Here is a 23,208-nt window from a genome sequence, read left to right as displayed (position 1 = left end):
ACTCTTGAAATCTGTGTTGATGTTTCGTCATTGATCGCTGCAACATCTGCGTTTCCTGATCCCATGATCTGTCCACCTGCTATTTCCTGTTTGTGGAGCTATCTCAAATCAAACGTTTTCACAACTTGACCAATAACTGTGATTGAATCCTAACAGACAATTTTAAATGAAATAATTATTAATGAGGTTATTGGTCAAGTTATGAAAATGTTTGATTTGAGATAGCTCAACAAACAGTAAATCGCAGGTTGACAGATCATGGGATCAGGGAACGCAGATGTTGCAGCGATCAATTATTAATAATATCAGCTGAAATGTTGCAGCAATCGTTCAAGAATCTCAACACAAATTCCAAGAGTGTATTCGTGCAGGGGGAAGCCATCTTGAAGAAGTAATTGTCAAAAAGAGACAGATGTTATTAATAATTCTTGAATGGCAATTCTTGAACTTCACATTAGTTTGGATAAAATCATTTTTGCCCTTTCCACTAATGTTTTATGGCGTTTTCAAATGTTCCCGTTATTCTGGGTCACCCGGAATATATATATTTTTTTGATCATTAAGAATAGCCCTAAAGCCGTGTCCACACTGAACAAATGTTAGACATACATGTTCGGCAATCATGTTTGTTGAGGAGCTCAGGGACAAACATTTTAAAAAGTTTGGACAATCAATTTTTGTTAAACAATAAATTACTTTTTTTCCAAACATTTTCAGTGCTGACAGCTGTGAAACATAAAACCTATTTTCCTCACTTTCAAATATCTTGTTTGGTGCCGCGTCCACACTGGCCACGGGCAAACATTGTTTGTCAAACATGATAAAATTCGCCCAAACTGTTTCAACAAACATGTTTGTCGAACATTTTTTCAGTGTGGACACAGCTTAACAAGAAAAAGTAAATTGAAATGTTAAACTGCACTAAGTGAGAGCAGCTAAAGCACACATATTCTTAGAGTAAAGGAAAAAGAAAGGACGTATAGAGAGTAATTTTGGTGAGAAAAAGTTGAAAAGGAATACCGTGAGAGTTTATACAAAGTTGGATAATTTTCCTACTGAAAAATGAATGGTTTAAATGAAAGTGACAGGAAGAAGTAGGATGTTCGTTAGTTAGGCGAGGTGAGGAGGAGTGGTGGTTATGGGTGGTGGCAAAGAGAAGGGGTCATTGTGAAGGTTTAAGGGTGCGATCTTTGGTGGGAGAGAGGTGAATGCTCAGGACAGAGACAGATTCTGTTGCCTGTAAATTGTTTTACGTCATTCTAGATTATTTGATGTCACCTCGTCTGACAGCTGCTGGGTTGTTCCAGACTGTACAACCTGGAGGCCCATTACTTACTCCATGCAATATTTATAACGAGCTTTTACCATTTCTAGAATACATCGGATGCTTGATATTATTATCACGTTGGGCCTACTGTCATCAAAGATTGTATACATTGAAAAATTTGTCTTTCTACGTTAGTGCTACTCTTAAAAAGAAATAAAAATAGAGATCTGAGTTACCCTTAGATTTCTATTAATACTACTGGATACCACTAGATTTCGATTCAAGGAACTATTTATATTAAGGCTGTGCAAAGGCTAAAAATTAACTTTCTACTCGTGATATTTTTTAGAGTTTTTCGATTTGTATATCATCAAGCTATCAAATGAAAAAGTTCTCTCAGGAGAAATTTTTTTTCTGATCATCACTATTTGTGATATAAGTGCCTAAAACTTAAATTTTTGGGACACAACATTTTAAATCCGGTAGGAGATAAATCCATGAGATTTGGAGGATGGGCTCTTCAAGGTACTGTTGATCTAGTAAAACAAAAATTTTCTCAAAATATCGATTTTCAAGATAGTTATACAATTTACTAAAAATAACTCTCAGCTGAGTTATTTTTGGTAAATTGAATAATTTTTCAAAAATCTATTGATATTTTCAAAAAGTTTTTGTTTTACTAGATCAACAATACCATGAAGAATTCATCCTCTGAATCTCATGGATTTAAATCTTACCGAATTTGAAATGTTCAGTCACAAAATTTCAAACTTAAGGCGCTCATATCTCAAAAAGTAATGATCGGAAAAAATGTTTCGCTGAGAAAACCTTTTCATTTTGATAGCTTGATGATATTCAAATCGAAAAACTTAGAAAAATATCACGAGTAGAAGAAGAAGAAGGAGAAGAAGAAAAGAAGAAGAGCAACAACAAACGTTCTAGATAAATCTTACGAAAGAGTTAATATTAATTTGGAATATCGTTGAGCCACAAGTATACAAGTATAAGTTAACTCATCTTATACATAAGTTATACTGGTCTGTATCTCTTCTGAAAAAAGTAAGTTAACTTTTCTGGCATAATTATCCACTTATCATAATGATAATTAATGAATTCAAATACTTTTCATTCGTTCTATTCGATTCTAACCTACTTTTATATAAGAATTATTGATTTTCAGTACCCTCATGAGGCAGCTACAAAAAATTCAATTATAGATTGAAAATGTGAAAACTTCACTAGAACTCTCTTCACCATTCTGATGTTTGGTTTCCTTACGAAGTTTGTAGGTCTATTCTAGAAACACTTTGTATAGGTATTTTTGTCACAGTCATTGAATTTCAGCTGTTTTCCATGCTTGCAATCAAACTGGTAAACAGTTGTTTGCAGAACAAACAAACAAATATAATTCTCATTACACCATACTTCTTCTGTAATGAAAACATAATGGGCCATATGAATAAAGTTGAGCATTTGCTTATACTTCTAAAATATGAAGCATTTGCTACATTTTCCATGAATAAACGTGAGAAAAACCGTTTGCTCATGCTCATCGAAAAAATAGTTTGAGCATTTGCTCAAAAGTAAAAGCTTTTGCTCAAAATTGTATGAATAAACTAGAGCATTTGCTCAACTTTTGAAGCAAATGCTTCAAAAAAGGTGAGCCTAGTCTAGAGCAGCTTTTGCTCATAGTAAAATGGCTCAACTAATCCATATGAGGAAGAGGAAACTATACCAGATACGATCACAACCAATAGTTGAGAACTATAAAACTCTTATCAGATTCAACCATGATATATATCACCATTATACCTACAAAAGAATAAATACAAAAGATAGATAGCTACCTGTTATAAAGATAGCCATCACAAAATAGGAGATGAGCATTTAAGAAGATGAGAGTGTGGACGATTATAAGAAGGCTATTGATATTATAAGAACATGCTGAAGATTATAAAAGAGATGACATTTTTTCACGCTATTATTTAAAAATTCTAAACTCAACTAACCTAAAACTCTATTCATAATAATAGAAAACAGAGCAGACGACGCAAACACAAGGGGTGCACCCTACTTGCATATTTAGCGCTTCCGTGAGCTATAAAAACAAACTGACGCTACAAAAGCGGATCAGCTGATGAAAAATCTCTAAAATACGTGAGCATTTGCTCCAGAGTTCAGGAGCATAAGGTAAGAGTATAAGGTAAAGCTTATTCATTTATAAATGAGCAAATGCTTTTGCTTCTACCCTTTGCTCATGAGCAAAACCTTATGCTTCTTGCTCTTGCTCATGAGCATTTGCTCTGGTTTTATTCATATGGGCCAATGTCTATAGATGTTTATAATGTTCATAAATAGGAACAGCAAAATTGCTACAAAAACCATTTTCCAAGTTTTGTCAACTTCCACAAGATTCCTGATTCGGAATTTGTAAACTAGGTTATGTTTATAGAATGCATGTAGTAATGTCAGCACAAGCAGGTAATGTTTTCTGTTTCTCAATTAATCTTTTCTAGATTATAATGACAAAAAATGGTGTAATTTACTTGGACGTGAATGTCTTTTGCAGTGCTGTAATGAAATTCTAGTCTCGGCTAACGCCTCGACTAGAAACATCATTCTCGCCTGCAAAAGGCCCCTTCTCGTCCTTGTGACGTAAGATACTATTAATTATAGATTGGAAAAATTTTAATTTAATGTGAAAACCTCCACTATCATTATCATAGCAACAATGAAAGAAATCATGTTTACTAGAACTTTCTTCTCCATTCTGATGTTAGGTTCCCTTACGAAGTTTGTAGATTTATTCTAGAAACACTCTGTATAAGTATTTTTCAAGATTTCAATTTCCTAAGATGGCTGTTGGAAGACGATTGGTTGAAGATTCTTCCTCTATTCCTTCTGCTCCATATACTCCCCAGTGACTGTCATCTATCATAAGTCAATAGAAAAGAGAGCCGGAAATCGATGACCATGGGGGAAAATCGTTTTCCTCCGCTCGTGGGAAATGGAAAAGCGTTTGTCTGTTATGCAGCAACTTGTCGTTACAAGTTATCAGGACTTTCGCTCTGAAGAGAGTTGACTGATTCAGATATCTGACTTAGACGAATGTACGTCTTCTCAGTGGGAGTCACATTTTAAAGTCATTGGAAATGACACCCGCTTCACCTCCTCCTACTCCTCATTCTCATTCTCCTCCTCTTTTCCTCGTACTCCTCCTCCTTCTTCTCCTCCACCTACACCTCATCTTTCTTCTCCCTCATCCTCCTCCTCCTCCTCATTCCCTCGTACTCCTCCTCCTTCTCCTCGTACTCCTCCACCCACACCTTATCTTCCTCCTCCTCCTCCTCATCCTATTTTCCACGTACTCCTTCTTCTTCTCGTACTCCTCCTCCTAAACATCATCTCCCTCTTCCACCTCATCCTCCTTCTCCTCCTCTTCTCCTCGAACTCCTCCTCCCACACCTTATCTTCCTCCTCCTCCTCCTCATCCTCTTTTCCACGTAATCCTTCTTCTTCTCCTCGTACTCCTCCTCCTTCTCCTCCTCATAAACCTCATCTCCCTCCTCCACCTCATCATCCTTCTCCTTCTCTTTTCCTCGAACTCCTCCTCCTTCATATGCGTCTTCTTCTTCTTCTTTTTCTTCTCCTTCTTCTTATTCTTTCTACTTCTTCTTCTTCTTATTTTTCTACTTCTTCTTCTTCTTATTTTTCTTCTTCTTCTTCTTCTTCTTCTTCTTCTTCTTCTTCTTATTTTTCTTCTTCTTCTTCTTCTTCTTCTTCTTCAGCTGGGAATAAAAAATGAGCAGATGACACTTCAATGCAAACTTTGTCAGCTTTTTATGCTAATCAGTAAGTCGACGGCCTTGTTAAGTAGAAAGCTAAGGAGTTCAACTGTCTGCTGCTCGGCTGGTGACAGTGCAACGCAACAACATTCTTTGAAACTGCTGGCTCGAATTATTGCAGCCAGAGTGGCGAGTGGCAGGGCAGGACGCAGCTCGGTGTATTGTTCACAACAGACTTCACTCCTCAGATAAATCTCAGGTGTCAAAATGTGTGCTGAGAAAGAGAAACAACAACATTGTTGGAGAAGGTTTGGTTGGCGGAGGTGGAGGGTGGTGCTGGATGGAGGGATGCTTGTGTGTGAGGGCGAATAGAATATAATTCACCATCTTCCCGCGTGGTGAAGTGGGCTGGTGAGCTGGAGGAGAAGGAGAAGGAGAAGAAGAAGAAAAAGTAGAAAACAGGAGAATAAGAAGAAGAAGAAGAAGAAGAAAAATAAGAGGAAAAAAAAGACTCATAAGAAGGAGGAGGACGACGAGGAGGAGAAGGATGAGGAGAAGGAGGAGGAGGAGGAGGAGGAGGAGGGGAAGGAGAAGGAGGAGGTGAGTTGGATTAGGAGGAGGAGAAGGAGAAGAGGGAAATGATGATTAGGAGGAGGTAAAGCGGATGTAGCAGAAGAAAAAGAAGAAGAAGAAGAAGAAGAAGAAGGAGGGAATTAGAAGAGAAAAAAGAATAGAGGAAAGAGAATGGAGAGAAAGAAGAGGTGAAAGTGTAAGCAGAGGAAAAAAGTATGAAGAGAGAAAGACAAAGAAGAAGATGAGGAATAGTAATGTCAAGCAGAAGAAGAAAAAGGGTGAGAAAAAGGAGACAGGAAAAGAATAAGGAGAAATGGAAGTAGAAAATGCTTGAAGAGATGGATAACTTACGTTCCGTTGCTGTGAAAAAAAGTCGGAGGTCCTTCTTGGGGAAACGAGGAAGGAAAAATCAGTGTTGACAGGGAAGTTTCCAGTAAGTTTATATTGTTACCTGGTGGAGTCAAGAAACGTTGAAGATAATGCAAACGGCCAGACAGAATGCAAAGCTCGGAGAATGAAGGATCACAAGACAGGGACGGATGACAACACACACACACAATCTTGAATATTGTATATAATTATGTATATTAACCTTCCGGGACGCGCGCCGTTGTAAAAAGTACAACAGTCAGAAAGTTTTTCGTTTTAATTGAGAAATTCACATCCGTGAGGTTGGTAACCTTCAAGTATTCCTCCGCGACATCTAGCTCCGCCCATCTTAGACCAGTTATAGAATAGACACGTTGAGAAGTCTATCCTCTGAAGCCAACATCTACTGACAAATTCGCCCACCTTGACGTCACAACAGTGACTTCACGCATCATATTGAAAACTTTCAGATTATGTCTATTTCAGATTCATGGTGTTTTTAGGTTATTTCTAGCTACGGGCAAAAACGATTATGTTAATTTATGATGTGTTATGTGATATCGGCTTCAAAGTTATAATGTGTTTTGGTATTAATAATAAGGTACGGTAGCCTACAAAACTAATTTATTGTCATGCTGCAATGAGTTCACTTACATCATAACCAAGGATAATACTACAGTTACAACTTACAATATTTATGTGTATAAATTTCAACTTACACATGAAAAGATATTCCACTTTTTTCCCTAAAAATTTCAGTGCAATTATATTTATGCTGCACAGGAGATTACCATTTTCATAAATAAATGATAATCTGCTATGGAAAACAAGCTATGTTTAACAACAATGCATTGTTTAACAACAATGTCTATACGATTCGTGACGTCACTGCTGTGACGTCAAGGTGGGCGAATTTGGCAGTAGATGTTGGCTTCATCGACCTTTAGTATGAATATAATTGGTCGTGTCTATTCTATAACTGGTCTAAGCCGCCCATAGACAAAATATTGCATTACTATCAATCACTGGTCATATCCTATTCAGTGTTGAAGAGACCGGTGTCAGAAATGTTGTACTTTTTACATCGCGCGCGTCCCAGCTTAGTGTAAAGTTTGAAGTCTAGTGGTCCATTTTTCGAAAGTGAGTGTGATTTTACCGTTAGTTTCAGATGAGTTATTATTAATTTTGTTAATTATAAACAGTTTTGACAATTTTCGTGATGTCAGATGTTCTAAGAACAAGTGAAATAGACCGACTCCTCAATGAAAGTAGTTCAGAAGATGAGCAAAACATTGACTTTTCAGATGACAGTGGGGAAGTGATAGAATACAACGAATTTTCGGATGATAGTGAAGTAGAAGGTGACAATGGAAGTGAATGAGAAACCAGTTATTTCGTTGATGAAAATTCTCCCGAACATGATGATATTGAGTTTATTCTTGGGAAGGATGGTAGAACAATCTGGTGTACGTTTGAAGTAGCAACAATCAGCAAGACTAAGAATAAAAATATCATAGGAATTCTCCTTGGTACAAAGAAGGTGGCTAAGAATGCAAAAGATAAAGTTGAAGCATTTTTATCTGTTATCAGCCTTGATATGATCGATGAGATTTCATATTGCACTAACCAGCATATTGTATCTTTAGCACCTCAATTCAAAAGAGAGCGAGATTGTTTAAAATCGAATAGAACTGAAGTGGCCTGAAGAAACAAAAATTGAGAAATAAAAAAAAATTCAAACATTGAATGAAAGGTAAGTTTCTGTACGGAGTTTCTACTATGTGTATGAAAAGTTTCCTAGCAAAACCATTATTTTTTTAGTTTCCTCTAATAATTATTAAAAATCCAAAACATACTAACATTCAAAAATAGTCTTGTAATGAAAATAATGGTAAAAGTTGCACATATAAATTGATATAGTAGCTATTTTAATGAAGGAACCAAGTGTAGTATAAAGTACAACGCGCGCGTCCTCATGTTACAAAAATAGGCGCGCGTCCCAGAAGGTTAAGCTATATTAATCAATCAATATCAACTGTTGATGTATGTTATTCAATATTTAAATTTTGAATGATTTTTTATGTGCAAGGTGCACGAAAGAAACTTACTTATTTGAAAAAAATCCCGTGCGTTGAATAATTGGTCGTGTAGAGTGTCAGGAGGGGGCACATCTGGAGGGGAAAGTTGTCAAATTCATCCTCCCCCAAGTAAATAGCCATCATGCTCCAGTCTAGAGAGCAGCGGGCCTTCGCAGTTGAGAGCTTCTTTTCTAATGATAGATCACCTTCCGCGCTCGATTTGAAATTCCTCCCCACAGACTCGTTCCTGGCCAAAATTCTACTTCTTCCAAGTTTGTATATCCTAGAAGCAAAATGCTTTATTGATCAAAACAAGGATTAATTCAAAACTGATGCACTTTTTCACAATTATGAAACTAGACATTGAAAACAGTTGCGAGATGATATGCACCGAACTACATTATATGAGAGAGGAGTAAAAAGTGCTAAAATGGATTCGATTGTACATAAATTTAGAGCCTTGATGAAGAAGGAATTGTTAAATATTTGTGCATACTCGATTGATGAATTTCAAGTTAATCATGAGATGCAAAATAAGTTTTACAGTTTTATGTAACTTATTCGTAAAATATTATTGACTAATATTCATTGACAAATCGTTAATTTAGAGATGAGATATCGTGTACACAGACACACACATATGAAGACTAATACCCAAAAACCACTTTTTCGAACTCAGGGGACCTTGAAACGTTTAGAAATATAGAAATTGGGGTACCTTAGTTTTTTTCGGAAAGCAATACTCTCCTTACCTATGGTAATAGGGCAAGAAGAGTAAAAAAGTAAATTCGTATGGCTTTTGTTGGTGGGGAGTCCCTTGCGGGAAGATCCCACCGCCTGAATATATAATTTAAGCCGTCAATGGGCCTTACGACTGTCATACTTCAGCCGGGACCGACAGTTTTAGTTTAAGGAGAGTAAAAACACTAGAGATGAAAAAATATAGAAATTTGGGTACTTTAATTTTTTTCAGAAAGCAATATTTTCCTTACCTATGGTAATAGGGCAAGGAAAGTAAAAACACTAGAGATGAAAAAATATAGAAATTTGGGTACCTTAATTTTTTTCAGAAAGCAATATTTTCCTTACCTATGGTAATAGGGCAAGGAAAGTAAAAACACTAGAGATGAAAAAATATAGAAATTTGGGTACCTTAATTTTTTTCGGGAAGCAATACTTTCCTTACCTATGGTAATAGGGCAAGGAAAGTAAAAACACTAGAGATGAAAAAACGAAGAAAATTTAGTATTCAGAGCTGTTGAGATCATTGGATATTTTTTATTTTCATTTGAAAACTTCCAGGTTTGAAAGGGTTTGTAGTATATTATATTGAACTGCTCGTATATTAGCCAGTTGTTTCTAATATGAATAAATGAAGAAACATTATTCAAACTCATCAACTCCTCAATATATTCCAACCATTCCATTTCACTCAATTTCTCATTATTCTCTCATATCCAGTTGTTTTCTCTTCAATAATATTCTGCAGTGGAATTCTTTATCACCCCATCACTTATACAAGAGAGGGAAGTTGATAATAAATTGTAATTATGATCCAGACATAACGAGAAGAGATGAAATTTTCAGACGAGATTATTATTACGGATTCGGATTGTTCAGTGGAACTGGAGATGAAAAAAGGGGAAAAAGGACAGGAAAATGATAAGATAGGAGAGGAAGTGGAGTACTGTTGTGAGAGTTGAGATGAAAGATTATCTCTGAAATATCATTTAAAGTTTCGTGCAACTGCTTCTTATGAATCTCTCTCATTTCGAATTCTCCATTCCGATGAAACTCACCTAATCTTTTTTACTCCATGGAAACGCGGCAAGTAAAGCCTGGTTTTCATTAGTAGTGAGTGGTAGAGTTCCCTGGGTAAGTACTAGTAGTTCTGTGAACAGTAAACCTCGCGTAGTTATAAACCGCATCCTCCTCTTATACTGTCCATCAGAGTAAATCCTGTCTGTATGTCGTGTCGGCGAGATATCGGTGTGAAAACGGCTAATGGCTGTTGGAGTCGGTGTATCAAAAATGCTAACATCAAAAGCTAATCTCCTTCTTGACATACTGGCAACAGGACAGCCCGAGTTCAAAGCAGAGAAAGTTCAAAAGACAATACTATGTTATTTTAGTTATTAATTACATGCGTTATTGCAAGCAATCAATCGTTCATTTAATAGTGCATAAAACTTGCATTCAATGAGGCATGCAATTGATAGTCTACACAGCAAATTATTTTTTACCAAGTTACATTGAGATATTGAATTGCATGCGTCACGGCATGCAATTTATAATCAACTCGACAGCTTATTTATGATGAATAATTCTATAGTCTGATTTTTACTTTCCTTGCCCTATTACCATAGGTAAGGAAAGTATTGCTTTCCGAAAAAAATTCTGAATCCAAAAAAGAGGTTTTTGGGTATTGGTCTGTATGTGTGTGTGTGTATGAGTGTATGTGCGTCTGTGTACACGATATCTCATCTCCCAATTAACGGAATGACTTGAAATTTGGAACTTAAGGTCCTTACACTATAAGGATCCGACACGAACAATATCCGATCAAATGCAATTCAAGATGGCGGCTAAAATGGCAAAAATGTTGTCAAAAACAGGGGTTTTCGCGATTTTCTCGAAAACGGCTCCAACGATTTTGATCAAATTCATACCTGGAAAAGTCATTGATAAGCTCTATCAACTGCCACAAGTCCCATATCTGTAGAAATGTCAGGAGCACCGCCCCATCTATGCAGAGTTTGATTTTAGATTCCCAATTATCAGGCTTCAGATACAATTTGAACAAAAAATTCCAAGTGGTAAAGATGGGCATATAAATCTCTACAGTTAATGTCCAGTAACATTTTCACCTGAAATTGAAAATAAATTCGAAATTAGAGAAAATAAGATTATTCAATTGTAAACTGTTGGCAACTGTTGATTCTTTTAAATCATTCACAATGAAGAGATAGCAGACTTCTTGTGTCTGCAGCGTTATTGTCCCGTCACCAGCTGGCTCAGATCTTAGAATAGTAGACTTCAGATGCGCATGAACACTAGCGTCAGTTGATCAATTTTCATAACGGCATGGAAAGTTGTGTGAGAGCGCCACACCAGATTTTTACTCTTATATTGGCTCCTTTTTCCTTTTATGCTTATATTATCCTTGAAATGCAAAATTTCCAAAATAATATATATATATATACGTCGACGCGCAATTTAAAAAGGAACATACCTGTTAAATTTCATGAAAATCTATTACCGCGTTTCGCCGTAAATACGCAACATGTAAACATATAAACATTTGAACATTCATACATTTGAACATTTAAACATTTAAATACGTAAACATTTAAACATTTTAATATGTAAACATTTAAACATTAAGAGCAATGCCATACCGTCGACTTGAATCTTAGACCTCACTTCGCTCGGTCAACTAATTATCTTGTGAACTCTCCCAATGGCAACGTTCATGGTAGAGTACTAGTTTTCAGTAGAGTAGAGTGGTATAGAACCGTGGGATAGAACTTGCCTTCCCCCCACAACCACTTCTAACTCTACTCAACCACTAATACACCTCTAATACAAGGCCCCGGCCTACGATATTGCAACGTCGCAGCGTAGGCCTAATACATGATTGGTGAAAGAGATTTTAAAAAATATCAGCTGATCTTTTTCACCAATCATGTATTAGATTATAGGCCTACGCTGCGACGTAGCAATATCGTAGGCCGGGGCCTTGTATTAGAGGTTGCTATGCTATCCTATACTATTAAACGAGCAACTTCTGTTTATATGTTTAGATGTTCAGATGTTTAGATGTTTAGATGTTTAGATGCTTAGATGTTTAGATGTTTAGATGTTTGGATGTTTAGATGCTTAGATGTTTAGATGTTAAGATGTATAGATGTTTAGATGTTTAGATGATTAGATGTTTTGATGTTTATATGTTCGTATTTCACCGGATCTTGAAAACTGCTCTAACGATTCTCACGAAATTCGGAATATAATAGGTTTATTAATATAAAATATTCGATTGCACTAGGTATCATCCATGAGAAAACTCGCTGAGGGACATTGAAAGGATAATTATTATTCATCCTTGGAAAAACAGCTTATAATAATAATTAATTCGTCGTCCGTTGGTGATAGAAGTGAGTGAGCGAGTTCATGTGTGTGGGACTGTGTCAAAATTATGCCTCAGCTGTTGAACTTTTGTAATCATTCAATCAGGTACTTAGTGCCGGTTGCAAAAAAGTCGGGTTATTTTCAATCCTGATTAATTCCAGTAGATCCATCTTTTTGAATTGGTCTTCCCTGATTTGGTTCACGTAAAGTTAATTGGGATTAAAATTTAACCGGCTTTTGTGCAACTGGGCCTTTGTGAGGGAGAATTTTCGCATTACTCCGGGAATTAAACTCAATTTACTTTGAATAGAAAGAACATTCCTTTATGAATGTTATTATAAATTCTTCTTTCGTAATAAATTGTTTATTAAAACAATTAATATCTTGTTATTTATTAAAAAGTATCAATTTGATAAAATTCATTAAAATGTGTTCTAGTGTTAATTTATTAAAATGTTTTGACATTATGAGGTTAGTTCTGTTCACTAGACAAGACTACACTTCACCTACTATTCTCAATTGTAGTGGAAACAGTTACTCGACCAAGTAAGTAGAGTAGAGTTAGCTCGGTAGAGTTAGTATGCCAGTTACTCGACCACTAACTCTACTAGTGAAAACCAGGCTTCAGTCATCCTATAACAGTGGAATCTGTGAGTGGGTCTCATCCTCTCATCGAAGAATTCCGTATATGAATCTCATACAAAATCATTCATAATGGTTCATGTTCTAGTGTAAGAATCTGATTATTGTTCATTCCCTATCCTTGCCTGTCACTGGACAAAGTAGATCTATCCTTTTGCAACTCAACATAGGTAGTTTACACAGTTTTTGTAGGCTATAGAAGAGGAGGGAGAACAAAGAAGAAGAAGAAGAAGAAGAAGAAGAAGAAGAAGAAGAAGAAGAAGAAGAAGAAGAAGAAGAAGAAGAAGAAGAAGAAAAGAAGAAGAAGAAAAGAAGAAGAAGAAGAAGAAGAAGAAGAAGAAGAAGAGAAGAAGAAGAAGAGAAGAAAAGAAGAAGAAGAAGAAGAAGAAGAAGAAGAAGAAGAAGAAGAAGAAGAAGAAGAAGAAGAAGAAGAAGAAGAAGAAGAAGAAGGAGGAGAAGGAGGAGGATGAGGAGGAGGTGGAGGAGGAGGAGGAGGAGGAGGAGAAGAAAAAGAAAATAATAAAGAAAAGGAGTAAAAATATATTGAACTACTAGGTACAAAATATTCGATCTAAATAAATATTATGAAAATGCATCATAATATAATCATGAGAATATATTTTCTTGGTGAATGTGATATATTTGAGCATTATTGACAAAGATCCACAATAATTTCATCGTCAGGTAATAATAGTCGAATGACTGGAAGAATCATAGCTATCTACCATAGAAGGTGATGGGGAAAGAAGCTTGGCAACTATGCCATCCTTCTTCATAATTTATACTGACTTCAGAACGTGAATCTCAGAAAAGGTCTCCTATCAAACATCAATAATCAAAATATCAATTTCTTTTCAACAAATCTTATCAATTTATTATTTTTTCCGTATTCTCGCTTCGCTCGCCTGCATTTTCCATTTGAGGTTTCTTCAAAAAGTCAAAAGTGAAATTCAGGCTTGATTCAATCACCAGTTTACTTTGAATTATGTAGAGCAGGGTTGTGACAATCGTTATTTTTATCAGAATTAATGAATATTCATTCATTTCCTAATAATTAGAGACTTGGTTAGGATATTATGAGAATTGTATTTCAGTCAAATAGTTCTTTGAAATTTGAAACAGGAATAATATGAACTCAACAAACATCCATAATAATTATCTAACCCTATCAAGTATGAATTTGCTTGAGAAATGTAGAAAAATGCTTTGAAAACTCGACAATAATTTTGAGAAAATAACTCATCCAAAAACGCTTGGGAAAACGCTGTGAAAGTGCCTATATAGTGGGCGTATTTGTGGCGTATTTTAAAAGTCCTCTTAGGACAAAATGTCTAATAGGCAACGCAAGGGAAACCGCCCATCTTGGGCGTAACTTTGGCGTAATCCCTCTCAGGGAATTCCTCTCGTAAGTTCTCTCAAAACAATATCTCCAAACCCTTTCTGAACTCCTGTACCAAATCTGAACATGATCAATCATATTAGTTCATGAGAAGGTGAAGGAAACGCAGGAAAACGTTCAAAAAACCGTGGAATTTGGGCATTATTCCAAGACCCTCCAATACAACCTTTTTATACCTCAGCTGAGCCGGTGTACCAACATTTTCGAACGGTTCGAACATTTTCTCTCAATAAAGCTCGGCACATACATAACCGCATGCATAACCGTACATCGAGAACATTTTGGGGTTGTCTGGCGTCGGGTAGCAAGTTGAACAATTTAAATGACTAAGTGCACAATAACATAGACCTACCTTCATGTCCGAATCCTCCTTGCTCCTAGGATCCCGGGTCCAGATCACGATACGAGACGAGACGACACTTGTAATAAATCACAATAAATCAATAGATCACTTTGCAAAAATCGACATTACGAGAAGTGAGCTGTTCGATTGGCTCGCAAACGGCAACTGGCACAATTATGCTATACGCATCACCCTTCAATTGCCCCCTCCACCACACAACGCCAGACAACAAAGGACGTTATTCATATAACGTCCGAACATTCCGCCCACCTTGGAAGAACTTCCAATAACAAAAAAAAAAAAAAAAAAAAAATCATACATAACGAACCCTACTAGGAAAACTAGGAAAAAAATATCTTCACTTCTCAGGGGCCATTGAGGAGACTTATACAAAAAGAGTAGGAGGCCCACGGAAATGAGAGGATGGGACGAGAAATAATGACTATATACAACCAATATAGATAAAAACAAGAAACAAAGCAACTTGGGAACCTTTCCCACATGTAAAACAAGAAACAAAAAAAACTAACCACTAAACTTATTGAAGTTCCCTTCAATAAGGCCTAATCTGCATCAATAGGGAGGAGACATACCCTATTGACAGCCCTAGTTAGACTTCCCTTTGCAGTCTGTACCTCCACCACTCTCACAACTCCATCCTGTCCAGGGAATATCTTCGTTATTCGACCAAGCCTCCAGTGAAGAGGGAGTAGGTTACTTTCCTTTAAGAGAGCTATACGTCCAATGTTAACATTACTATGTTTTGTGTACAATTTTGTTCGGGTTTGCAAGCTAGATACATACTCCAATTGCCAACGTTTCCAGAATGAGGATACAATTCTTTTGAGTAAACTCCATCGATTTCTCAAGTTCACCGATTGAATTGATTCCTCTGAGTCTTCACTCTGTGTTGCTAGAGTAATTTTTCTTGCTTCCAATTCAATCTGTTTTGAATTTTCATCATCATTACCGGGGGTTTGGTGTGGCCAGCACTCCAGTTGTTTGTCTAACCAATCAGAACCATTCCACCACAGAGAATTACCAATTAATTCATTGAGCAATAGTCCTTGACTAGCACAATCAGCTGGATTACATTCGGTTGACACATATCTGAATTGCTCTGTAGACAGGTGTTCCTGTACTTGACTTACACGATTTGCCACAAACTCAGCCCAACGATGAGGTGAAGACCGAATCCAACTCACTGCCACAGTTGAATAAGTCCAAGCTGCAATATAATCTATGTTTATAATTTTTGAGAGCACTTCTTGAACTTCATGTAATAATCTAGCTACTGGGACAACCACACAAAGCTCCCATTTCTTCACTACCTCCACGGATGCTATATCATCCCAGTCACATCCCGATTGCCATAGACATTGAATTATACTCTTGAAGGTAAGCATGAAAGGTGTCAAATATCCTAATAGATCGAAAATTTGTGATAAAGTTGATAAAGCATTTCGTTTTGTAGCTAGACTGGATGGAACCTTCACCCTGTAGAAGAGGTAGTAACCAATTGGATTCGATTGGGAGCCAAGAATTTTAATGGTTTTATCAGACTCCAAAGTGAAATCTTTTGCATCAATAGCGCAATGCTCTGGAGGGAGATTTGATAGAATGGTAGAATGATTGCTGGCCCACTTTAGCAATTCAAATTTCCCTCTGCTTAACAATTCAGTAAGCTGCAGTTGCTTGGTTGCTTCCATTGATGAGACTGATGTAACTATATCATCCATGTAAGTAGAACATCGTAAGGCTTCAGAAGCCGCAGGGAACATTATTTTTCTTCATCTTCAATAAACTGATGCATAGTACAAATGGCAAGAAATGGCGATGATGATACACCATACGACATAGGTGTTAGAGTATACTCTTTCATTTCTGCTCCCTTTTCGGATTTTGTCCATTTTATTTCAACATTATCCTGTCTATCATCATCTAACTCTCCCAAATTTCGTTTCTCCCTATCAAAAAAATTCTCTCCAATTTCCTTTTTCGGTATGGGTCTTCCCATTGGTTTGATTTCATGTGGACTATGAATCACTTTTAACTCTTTCCCTAAATTACCGTTGATCGGTAAATAACTGTTGAAGGCTATACCTTGTTTACCTGGAACTTCTTCTAACTTATCTCCCAATTCTTCTTCTCGAATCATGGAAACATTTTCTCCGACATTAGTTTTACTTTCAAGATATCCAGATATCTCACTCGTATTTGTTTCCTTGGATGGTAATTCTACAATGTATCTACCAGTATTCAAACGACAAACAGTTGATTTGTATATCTCCTCACAAGCCATTTCACCTTCCAATAATTTTTTGTCCTAGGTGCTCTTCTACGACCCAAAATCGCTTCACCAACTTTTCTAAATTAGCATTGGAATACATGCACAGATTATTTGAGATAGTAGAACTCTCCTCTGATACCTTACCCATAAGGCGGTGTACCCACTGGACCAATCACCTTTCTTCCAGTCAGAATGAAGGGGAAGTATTCAGCACCCAATAAAATATCAACCTCCTCTGAAAGGAAAAATTCAGAATCTGCTAGCTCCAGTCCTTCAATATGTGCCCAGTACGCATTTTTTATCTGATTTGTAGCTGCTATTTTGTTGACTCCCGACGCGGTAATTTTTAATGAAGGGGAGTTCGGTGTTTCAAATTCACATTTAGCAATTTCATCTGTCACTTCCAGTTTAGTATCAGATAATCCATAGATGGGCAAACTGTGTGTTTTCTGTACCACTAAACCCAGTTTTTTCATGCATTGCCTTGTAATAAATGACTCGGTGCTTGCACTATTTAATAATACTTTGACCTTGTGATAATTGCCTTGATTACCTCGAACTCCCAATTTAACAGTTGGTAACAATACTGAGGGACTATTTACATTTAAAAATACTTTCTTAGCTGAGTCAGTAACAAATGTTTGATGGCTTTGATCAGCGACGTCGTGCCTGTCTACCCTCCTCATTTGTTTATTACCGGCCAATATGTTGGTGTTTTCAACAGGCGGCTGTCTCGGCTCTAAATGGAGGAGCGAATGATGACGCGAATTACAGTGACTGCACGGCTTCCTTCTTCTACAATCTCTAATAAAGTGCCCTGCCAATAAACAGCATATACATAGTTTCCATTCTTTTACACATTTTAATCTATCAGACAGTTTGAGATTCAAGAACACTTCACAATTTTCCAGTTCATGAGAATTATTATATTCAATACATTTCAGCTCGTCCGATTTCGATTTAACAATTATAGCTGAAGTTTTGTAATTTCCCATGGTGGGTTTCGATTTCCCAAACTGCTTACGTGAGGAGGTTTCTGACCTTGTAGATGACCCCAATAAATCAGTGGATTTGGTAGCCTCCAAAATAACAGCTTCATCATTCAAAAATATTAGGAAGTTTTTCAAATCGGATACTGTTCCATTTCTTAGCAGTCTCTGCCACTTCTCTCTCAATTCTTCAGTCAGTTTTCTACGTAAGACAAATAATAACGGAATCGACCAGTCATTAACTGAATGACCAATTGGTTTTAGTGCTGCAATATACTCAGCTAAATGAGTGATGAATTTTCGTAGCGAGTCTGGTTGCTTATTAACTGCTGGCATATCAAAAATTGCTTGCAAGTATGCATCAGTCAGCTTGTAAGAGTCATTGTAGTGATTCAATAATATTTTCCATGCCTTAGCATAATGATCACTTGTTAATGGGACTACAGAAATGACTGACAGTGCATCGCCTCTCAGTACACACCAAAGCTACATATGTTTTTGTATGTCAGTAATTTGACCATTATTATGAACTACGGCTTCGAATAAATCTTCAAATTGACTCCAAATTCTCAAATCGCCGTCGAAAGTCATTAAAGGAAGCTTAGGTAGGGCAACTGGCGAGATATTTCCAGTTGTAGGTGAAGAAGCTCCATTGGAAGAACTAATATTCAAATTTGTTTGAGTAAGGTTCCGAGAATAGCCTTGACATTGAAATACGACTCATCAAATTGGCTCATCAGTTTTTCAAGCTCAGTTGTTTCCAATTGAGGATTTTGTTTGTTATAGTAGCTCTGCATCTTATCTATTATATCATTGAATTCTCTTCTGGTGGTGATCGATATGCTCACCCATAACTTTCAATAAATTCTTAATTTTTTTATTTTTCGGATCCTTTTCGACAGCTTCGGCAATTTCATCAATCCGTTTTATTTTACAAATTAATGCATCTCTTTGAAACGTCAAGTCTTCGATAACACCCATAGTGAGGCGATAACAGTGAGCGTTCGTCAAGAGAGAGAGTGAGACAAAGAACCAAACAAGAATAAGAGGAAAAAAACGAGAGCAGGCGACACAATGGAACAAACAATGGCCAGCTTATCTAATCATACAAGCCTAGCCAGCACTTCAACTTATGCTCAGTAGAGAATGATCGGTTACGAGGCTAATAATACTGTATCGATACTCATTTGAATAAACAATAACTGCTCTTAATAACGAAGTAACAACAATAATCAATGCAAATAACTGCAAGTATCCTCTGGGAAAAGTAACAGTTACAGTTACTGTTACAGCTAGACGACGTATGAGTCTTTCTCTACTTATTGACACAAACTTGCCAGTCCAGCCTTGTGGCACCAATGCAACAATCTTATGCACTAATACTACAACACAATTATTTACGAAAATATTACTTGTTCTACTCAATTTCCAACTTAAATTGAGCCCAAATTTCTTAAGAATGCCACAAATAAAGTGTATATTCATCTACGACGACAAAAACAAGCCATATACACAAAAAAACCAAGAATAAAATAGGCATAAAAAACGACAAACCTATTAGATGATATTTCAAACGTATGTCCCATTCAAATCCGATTAACAAATCAATCCGGACGGTTGGACCATGTTTATCAGACAGAGGCTGGCTCAAACAGCACTCTGGTTTGTGGACTGTATCAATTACATCGAGAACATTTTGGGGTTGTCTGGCGTCGGGTAGCAAGTTGAACAATTTAAATGACTAAGTGCACAATAACATAGACCTACCTTCATGTCCGAATCCTCCTTGCTTCTAGGACCCGGGTCCAGATCACGATATGAGACAAGACGACACTTGTAATAAATCACAATAATCAATAGATCACTTTGCAAAAATCGACATTACAAGAAGTGAGCTATTCGATTGGCTCGCAAACGGCAACTGGCACAATTATGCTATACGCATCACCCTTCAATTGCCCCCTCCACCACACAACGCCAGACAACAAAGGACGTTATTCATATAACGTCAGAACATTCTGCCTAATGTAGCCTATCTAAACGTTATTCGTTTTAAGTTTAAATTTCTAGACACGATCATGGGTTTCTTATTTTATACTTTTTGTTGTTTATTATATTAGTTGAGCAAAGATTTGTGAGGAATAACGCACCATATGCTTGATGAGTCATTTTCTTAAACTATTCCTGAGAATCATTCACATAAGAATCTATAGAATATGTGAAAAACAGATATAATTAACCAATTTGGCTTCATAAATGCTGTAGGGACACCGGAAGCTTTGTTTGCAGTACAAGTGTTGTTCCAGAGATGCAGGAATGTTAACTGTGATGTTTATGCATGTCTTATCGACTATCAAAGAGCTTTTGATAGGGTACAACATGATAAAATGATGATTATTCTGAGAGATGCGGGCATCAATGATAAAGATTTGAGGATAATTGGAAATCTTTACTGGAACCAGTCAGCGAATTTGAGAATTGAAAATGAGCATACAAGGCAAATTGAAATAATGCGAGGAGTGAGACAGAGTTGTATATTATCACCCATCATATTCAATTTGTACTCAGAAAAAATTTTCAGTGAGGCTTTGGATGAAATTGAGAAAAGAGCTTTGACTAACGGAATGAGACTCAATAATATCCGTTATGCAGATGACACGATCGTTTTCTCTGATAATTTAGAAGATTTGCAATTCATGAAGGACAAAATAACGGCATGTAGTAATGAATATGGTCTGGACATTAATGTGAAGAAGACAAAACTGATGATTATAAGCAAGAATAACATAAATTAATGTAGATCACCCATATATCAATCAAGCACCAGTGGAAAGAGTAAAGAAGTATGGCTACCTGGGAACCATAATAAATGACGGATGGGATATTACTGAGGAAATAAAATCAAGAATATAAAAGGCCAGATCATGCAGCTTTCAATAGAATGGGCTCCATCTTCAAGAGCAAGAATTTCTCCCTAGAAAAAAAGATAAAAATGCTCAGATGTTATGTGTTTACAGTCCTATTATATGGTGCAGAGTCCTGGACTCTGAATGAAGCCATTGGTGAAAGACTTTTTTAATTCGAGATGTGGGCATACAGAAGGATTCTGAGGATACCATGGACTGATCGCGTAACAAACATTGAGGTTCTAAGGAGAATGGGGAAAGACATTGAGATAATCACCACTATCAAATGCGAAAAGATTCAGTATCTGGGACATGTAATGAGAAAAGACGTAAGATATTCTCTACTACAGGTGATTCTCCAAGGAAAGATTTTTGGAAAGAGAGGCCCAGGTAGAAGAAGAAGAATTTCTTGGCTATACAACATCCGATCCTGGTGTGGAAAAAGCTCCATAGAAATATTTCGTATTGCCGTGTATAAAGTGAAAATCGCCATGTTGATCGCCCACGTTCGTAGCGGACAGGCACAATAAGAAGGAGATTATATTATGTCTATTATTCCTTTGGCTTGACTTATTATTTGGTTATACTTTTACTCTTGGTTCAATTTATTTTCCGTTCAACCATATTTCTCATCACTTTGATCGTAAAAAACTGGAAAATTCCGTATCTCTTCAATAAGTTTTTCACTCTCTATGTTGAACGAGCCCGCACCGTCTCCGTCAAAATCAAAAAGTAAAGTGAACTAGTCGGTGACGGCGCGGGCACGGCTCGGGCAACAAACACGCTGACGGTGCTGACACGGTGCGGTAGTATGTGTCCCTACATGTTTGAAAGCATTTGTTATCCCACTCGCCTCAGTACGTCCGTCACACGGCCGTGCCGCGGCACGGGCTCGATGCGGATATGTGTGTCGCGGCCATAATTAGTTCTCGCAAAATGTGAGGAAACGCAATGAACATTTTTTGCCAATTAGCTCTAAAAAAGCTGAGATGACGCGGAAAAATCGCAGATTTTTTGTGTATCTTTACGCTTAAAGTTTTCACAAATCCGTTCTTAGTGCGCCTCTGGATGGTCAACTGAACAAACCTGCTAAATTCGAACGTATATTTGATCTACGAGGTTTCACTGTATGAGTTTCAAATATATAAGTATAGAGAATACAATTCTATACTGAGAATAAAATATTGTATAATATATATTATACAATACTCATATTGTATTGAAAATATATTTCTTAGTTGAAAGTTTTTCCCCAGATAACACAGTTCTACGGATCAAGTTTCTGAAACTTAAGAGACACAGAGATTTTTCAAACAGAGAACAAGTTTTGCAAACCACAGATTCAAAAGTATCTGCCAGAATCAACATTTTATGAATAAGATTCATAACTTGACACTGAAGCGAGAGCCCAAAAGTCACCGTAGACAACTCACCGCTCGACCCGAGCTCAGGAGAAGCAAGAAATTTTTAATAACGTCCGCAGTTGGGTGGGGGATAGAGAGCTAGTTTTTAATATAGTCAAACGCTCCGAGAGTCCGAGAGGATATGTATTCTTCCCACTATATATTCAGTTAAACATATATATGTATATAAGGTTTGGTATTCTGATGTAATATATGCCTGTGAAATACATAGAGACTGTGCAGCATTGGGTGAGCAGAGACTATGGGGAGGTCACATGCTTATGGAACAGCTACAGTTATTGAAAAAACAAAATAAGGTGCCAGGTGGCTTGGTATACGCAGGAAATATTGAATCCTAGAAGTGACAGAGAAATACAGAACGGGAAAGGAGATGATGGGAAAGACAAAGAGAGAGGGTGTTGAGCAAAAAGAGGAAACAATAAGTATTTGATGAAATAGCTATTGGTGAAGGTTACAGAAAATCCAGTAAATGCATTAGTTCTTAGTTGTTATGGAGTGATAAGTGCTATATAAGAAAACAACAAAAGTTTGGCACTCACCATTTCCTCAATTTAAATTTTGACTCTTTAGAAACACTCACATACGATTTAAGAAGACTCACTACACTTTACTCAGATTCACCCACGCAATTAATCTCCCAATTCTAATTCTCTAATTTTATCGGTTTCTTCTTCAAACTAGAACAAAATCAATGATAATATAACGAGAATTTTCAATTTGTCGCTATGAATGGGAAATGGGCCCAATCAGAGGACCGAGGCTCGCACACCGTTACATGTTTTCCCGGTTACGTCTCAATTCGAACTGTAGCCCTTCCACTGAGAATTATTCTCCCTCCACGTGCGTTGAGCCTAACTGCGTTTGAAAAATGCACGAAAATTGCTCTAATTTCGACAACTGAGCAACAAGTTAGCAAATTCAAACAAGACAGAGTCAATTCTCACACTAAAAACGCAGGGTTCAACATACAGTAAAAATCAAAGTTCAAAAACCTGAAAAATAATAAAAGATACAC

At 36.8% G+C, this 23,208-nt stretch overlaps 1 protein-coding gene across 4 annotated transcripts in view; it reads left to right on the top strand.

The window, feature by feature from the left end:
- Positions 1-23,208, top strand: part of LOC111062730 (lachesin) — a 317,740-nt gene that overhangs the window by 72,277 nt on the left and 222,255 nt on the right. Inside the window, exon 1 of one of the 4 annotated variants that reach the window (XM_039435483.1) lies at positions 7,045-7,747. The exons of the other annotated variants lie outside the window; for them this stretch is intronic. Coding sequence (XP_039291417.1) covers positions 7,741-7,747 — 7 coding nt within the window. The 5' untranslated portion in view covers positions 7,045-7,740. Of the gene's footprint in view, positions 1-7,044; positions 7,748-23,208 lie in introns of those variants that run through there. 4 annotated transcript variants of the gene reach the window in all.

This window comes from Nilaparvata lugens, chromosome 9, assembly GCF_014356525.2.
Source record: "Nilaparvata lugens isolate BPH chromosome 9, ASM1435652v1, whole genome shotgun sequence".
In the NCBI taxonomy this organism is placed as follows: Eukaryota; Metazoa; Arthropoda; class Insecta; order Hemiptera; family Delphacidae; genus Nilaparvata; species Nilaparvata lugens.
The sequence above is the reverse complement of the archived record's forward strand: the minus strand, read 5'-3'. Positions and strand labels throughout refer to the sequence as shown.